Here is a 5,687-nt window from a genome sequence, read left to right as displayed (position 1 = left end):
TGTGTGTATGTGAAAGAGAGTGAATGGCCATGCAGACTTCCCTTTTATAGACTCATAATAGCCACAAATAGCTTGCAGACAGCAGCCAGCCTGCAGGGCACCAGGAACAATGTTCACGCCGGAGCTGCTAGCAGTGTCGCTGGCTGCATCTGAGACTGTTGCACTTTAGCTGCTCAGTGTTGATGCTCAGTTTTAGATACTTTTTTTTTCTCCTCTGCTGACACCAAAATAAACTGTAGCTCCTTTGATTGCAGTGACGAGCTGCTGACAGATGTCAGGCAAAAAAAAGAAGAAAAATGCTGTGATGACATCAGAGATGAGAGCTGGAGATGAGGAGGGAAAACGGGATGATTTGTGTTTGTGTGGAGAAATAATTCATGCATTCAGAACACAACAGAACCGCAACCTCATTATGGTCATCATGTCAAACCATGATGAAAGTTAAGCTCTGTTGCTGGTCGGAGGATTGTGTGGTCGCCCAGCGCTCCGTATGGCGGCAGCGATGGCCACTCAATGAAAATGAAGAGCATAAATTAATGACCCTTGTAAATTTGTCATGAGATTAATATTTAGCCTCCAGATCATCTGAAGCCCCGCTGGTGAGGAGGCGGCGTCGGGATAACGAGCTCTCGGTCCTGAAACACATTCATTTATTTGCATGTTTGCTGTAACACCGACGTCTCTGCACCAGCGAGAGAAAGCAGACCTCTGACTGGACTCTAATCCTTTAAGTACACTTCATTCTTCATTCCCGTCACAGCTGCTCCTGTCTATTTCCACCCCCCCACCCCCGGTGCCTTGTCACACAGACAGAACCTAAACCAACACCTGCCCCTGTATTCTCCTTTGGTGTTACACAGTTAAGACCATTGTGGTTTTGTATTCACTGCAAACAGCAGCACTGGAGTCTGGAGGCGTTTCTCCTGAGTTTGATCTGAGAGGAGGAAGCAAATCATCTGTTTGCTGTGATTTCTGGCACTGAACCTGAGACACCATTAACTTGCAGCCTCAGATTCTCTGATACTCAACATTCCATGTATTCTGTTATCAGTCCATTAGTGACCCGCGGCGACACATCAACATCTACGACTGTACTGAAGAAGTTGCGGTTTGGCTCTGGTCCTTAATGTGTCCTGTTCCACGCAGGCCGGTGCTCCAGCCTTCCATCAAGTTTCTTGAGACAAATTTCAGTGGAAAAGTAATCATGCCAGTCTGTTCCTCCCATAAATGAGAGCCTGAAGCCTAATTACACCGTCTCAGCTTCGGCTGCTCAGACCCCCAGAGTGAAGTCTTTATTATGATGGAATGAGAACGTTCAGAAGTGTCTACAAATGTCAGTGAAACGGTCCCGCGACGCTGCAGATGAGCACAAGTAAGCCTGTTCATCACAACTGTGCCAGAGTTGCTCTCCACCTTTACTGGACAAAAGGACTCCCAGTGAGGTTCCAGTGCCAGTAACACCGGAATGCCAGCTGGAATCTCTTGCATCACATGCAGAACCTCAAAGGTCTGTGAGCAGTTAAAGGCACAATGTGTAGGTTCCAGCTTATGCGCCAGCGCTTCTTATTTGCACTCCAAGCCACTAGGGGGCAGCACATGACCAGAGAGTTGAAGAAATGGTAACTTTCTTAGCTTGAAATTATATATTCAGCAAACACTCACCTCAGACTCAGCAGCATCTGCTACTTGGTTTGATCCAGTGTTGAAAATTACCTCAGAACCCTTGAAAAAAACAAAAAAAACAGTTCCAATATTTATGTGAAATAAATTCAGAATTTAGCAGAAATCAAATGTGCATCGAGACCAATTCAAGATTTGTCGAAATCATAGTTTTCACTATGTCAATTCTGTAGGAAGATATAAACAATAATGATTTTATGCAGTTATTTATTGAAGGTCTCTGAGGGAAACATCTGTGGTTCCAGCGAGTTCTCGCTGACACGCGTCAAACTTATCAGGATCTACCGGATCCAGAAGAGCCGACAGGAGTCACAGCCTGGTAGCTCAGAAGCTAAAGCAGTTAGCACTTCTCGTCACATCAGAGTCACCCAACAACATGAAAGAAAAAAAGTGTTTTCTTTAATCATCTGTAACTGATGACAATAAACAAAGCAACATGCTTTTGCAGGACGTAATGGGGTCGCATCCCCGATGTTCCCAGACTTTGATGGCGGAGGCGTGAGTCCCGGCTCCTCCCGCTCACCTCGCCACTAAACACAAAGAGGCTCAGAATAAGAGCCAATGTCTTCATCTCACACGCCAGATTGTGCTTCCTAACGCGTCGCCTCCCAAGAAGATTATCACTCAGCTGACAGTTGTCATCATCACCAACGCCGTACAACAAGCTGGCGTGTCACTTCCAGGAGGTGGGGAGAAGAGACACCATGACACAGATCGACAGCTTCCTGACTCACTGACCAGAAGAACGGTGTTGCAGAACTTCCTGAGTTGCACAAGTACGAGCAGAACGACTGATTTAATTCAGATTAAGAAACAAACGTTTCCAAACTGCGCTTCATTAAAAACAATGTGCTTTTTTTTAATGTGAGTACGCGAAGGCGGGGGCGCCAAACATTGACACTTTTGAGTTTAGAAGGTTGTTCCTGCAGGTGGATGTCGAGTCTCTTTTTCTTCACGGAAAAACGTGTCTGCAGAGAGAATAATGGAGCGAGTCTGAATTTAGATTGTGCGTGAGGAAGTGAAGTGGAGTGCAGTCCGTCTCGGGACTCTGACAGACCCCCCACTGTGCGCTCTGCTCAGCCATGTGACTTTTCATCTTCTATAAAAAGTTAAAAGGCGCCACGTTTCCACAGGCAGAAGTGAAATTCAGCAGCACATCCGTGACGTGCAGGTGGCGTGAAGCCGAGGTCGCCGGCAGCTCGCACTGCCTAATTGACTGCATTTAACACCGTGATGTCATCCTGGGACATGACGCAACTGGCTGGCCTCAATCTACAACACAACTTTCTCCAACCACAACTTCCTGCGGTTGTGCGGGAATGTCTTTGGTAACAAAATAAAGTATTTAAGTGTGTAATTATGTAAATTCTTGCAAATGACTTAAACATCAAGAAATAGAATGAGCAGCAATGAACCCTGACACAAAGGAAGATTTGCATCGTCGGTGAAAGCAGCCGCAGCAGGGAAACATCCACACGTGTCCTTGTGCGCCAATGAGGTCAAGGCGGGTAGAAGGCGCTGTCGAAAGAGTCCGAGAGCGCACGTCTGTCAGCAGCATCGGAGTCACGTGACGCCTCTCTGCCGGGACTTTGTGTCAGGAGCTCCACATCTTCATCGGAGGTGGAGGGATGAGTGAGGATGATCCGGGGGATCTGTGAAAGGTCACATCACCTTTACATGTCTGTTTTTTCCATTTTAGTGGAATGCAATCATTTAAATCATCGGCTCACCGCCATCGTGTGCTTCCCTGCCTGCAGCGAGTCACATTTGGTCGAGGCCTCGGCCTCCAGGCGAGGCAAAGGCCACTGCAGCTCAGCCTGCGTCCCAGACTGGAAACAAGACACACAGGCGGGATGAAGGCTTGGAGGCTGTAATCCAGACGTTGTCTGAGGTGACTGGAGTGAACTACCCACAATGCCGTGGCCGTTGCAGACAACCGCCTCAATCTTCCGTCCGTCTTCTGCGTTCTCCACCTTCTGCGGTCGCTGTTCTCCGCCGTCCTGCAGGTGCAGCTGACCTTCGTCCGGGACACTGACCTCTCTCAGACGCAGGCCCTCCCTCAGCACCCTCATCTGGATGCAGTTCCCGGCGTTCCGTAGAGCGCCGACGGCCTCGAGGTGCGTGGCCCCCTGCATACTGAGGCCGTTAACCTGGACGAGACGTTTAAAAGAGTCAGACACAAGCAGGTCAAGGACCAGGTCACAAATCTCTGTCTCATTTTGTCTTTATGTCTCTGAGGGAAACTGCAGCCGAGTCTTTTGCCTGTTCTATAGCGCCCTCCACTGGTCGGTAGAGGAACACCAGCAGATTGGACCGCAATGACTCACACCAGGCTGCATGCTCAACTCTTCAGTCACAGAACAAGGAGATGAAAGCGATGAGTGCAACCCCTCCCACCTCCAGCAGCCTGTCTCCTACGTGGAGTCCTGCTCTCTCCGACGGCCCCCCTTTGGAAACTCTGGAGATAAAAATACCCTGAAAGCAGAAAAACACACCAGCCTGACTGAAACAGGAGTTCGTTCACAGGTGCTAAATCATGGTTCTGCCACTCCAGCGAGCTCTGCCGTTACCTCATCCCGGTCTCTGTAGGGCAAAGAGCCCCTCCCTCCGGCAATGCTGATCCCCAAACTCCCCCTCTGGCCTGACACTTTGATCTGCAACTAAGAGGAAACGCTTTGATTACAAATGGACGTTTATGTGCAGCTGAGGTTCCTGAAAGTCGGTCTAAAATTAGCAGCGTGCTTCCCCGCAGAGACGGTCTGACATTAAGGAAGGGTGCAGCATGCGGTTACTCTTAGTGGGACTTGGGAGATGACAGCTCCCTGACGCAGGTTCTTCTCCGTCAGCAGAGGTTTCAGGTGCCTGGTGGAGGGGAGCTTTGGATTGTGGGCGGGGTCTCCATGGAGGCCGGAGGTGTTCAGGACTTGGTGCTGATGAGATTTCCTGCCCTCTGGAGGTGCACCTGTGTGAAGGCGGAGCCACCGAGGAGCCGTGTCGTGCTCTGACGGCGGGCCTGCTGCATCCTGGTGAGAGGAAATGATTGGCGTTTTTAGCGTCGGCCTGCACGGCACCTCGGAGACGAACTCATGAGCCTTTCAGCTCCATCAAACGTTCTCACAGACTTGCATTAATATCGAGGACAGAAACCTTCGCCTCACCAACGCCACGCATCTACAGAGATGACGTGCGTCTGCACATCAACACGGAACTCCAGACATCTGACACAGACCTGCTCGGCTGGACCAGCTTCCTGCGTGTCCTTCTCCGTGCTCGAGTGGCGACCGCACACACCGTCGCTGGCCGGGAACAGCTGAGACCCCGCCCAGCAGGAGCTGGGGACGGCCCACTTTTGGGGGATTGTCCTGAGGGACGGGTTAGTGTGAGGATTTCTACTCTCCTGGAGACACCGGGAAGATTCGGATTCACTGTGACTTCATGAAGCAAACAACTTGTGGCGGTGCCGCGTGGATTTCTGCGGAACTGTCATCCGTCATTTAGCGACGCAAGCCTGAAACATCGAGCCGCCCCTTCTGATCCTGGAGGAACGTCTGGCTTTCTACCAGCTTAGAGCGTCAACCAGAGCAGCTGGAGGTATAAGCCTCGCAGATAAAAACCAAAGATTACTCCTGAGGCACGTTCATATGCTGCAGCGATTGTTGTCAGACCCACCAGGGACGTTAAAGTCCATCAGCATTTGTCCGCCAGCAGGATTACGCAAGGAGGCGGATACTTGAAACTGCGCGGAGGGAAAGATTAGAAGCCAAGGGTGCAGCTTTTGCTGCGATATCTGCTGGTGGGCAATAAGAGATCTGACCAGAGCAGATGGATGCTCCTCTCTCCTCTGTGCTGCACTGGCGAGCTGAGCGCTAGTTAGCTTAGCACAATGAATGGTAATGCATGGGAAATGTTAGCGTACCTCCATCAAAATCAGTTCCCTCCGGACAGTCTTTGCCTGAATTGATTGAGAAACATTTACAATCAAACCGTTCAACACGAGGCGATTATCA

At 50.1% G+C, this 5,687-nt stretch overlaps 1 protein-coding gene across 1 annotated transcript; it reads right to left on the bottom strand.

Moving 5' to 3' along the window:
* Positions 1 to 1,920: 1,920 nt before the first annotated feature.
* Positions 1,921 to 5,174, bottom strand: LOC147247986 (uncharacterized). The gene is made up of 8 exons (XM_086179903.1): positions 5,130 to 5,174; positions 4,910 to 5,077; positions 4,473 to 4,703; positions 4,251 to 4,340; positions 4,078 to 4,155; positions 3,594 to 3,830; positions 3,411 to 3,509; positions 1,921 to 3,332 (listed from the first exon to the last, which is right to left on the bottom strand). The coding sequence occupies exons 1-8, from the start codon at positions 5,172 to 5,174 to the stop codon at positions 3,180 to 3,182; spliced, it is 1,101 nt and encodes a 366-aa protein (XP_086036029.1). The 3' UTR covers positions 1,921 to 3,179.
* Positions 5,175 to 5,687: the final 513 nt, after the last annotated feature.

Source organism: Aulostomus chinensis, chromosome 16 (genome assembly GCF_037954235.1).
Source record: "Aulostomus chinensis isolate RoL2024-O1b breed Wild chromosome 16, RoL_Achi_v1.0, whole genome shotgun sequence".
NCBI lineage: Eukaryota > Metazoa > Chordata > Actinopteri > Syngnathiformes > Aulostomidae > Aulostomus > Aulostomus chinensis.
This window is presented reverse-complemented; position numbering and strand designations above follow the sequence as displayed.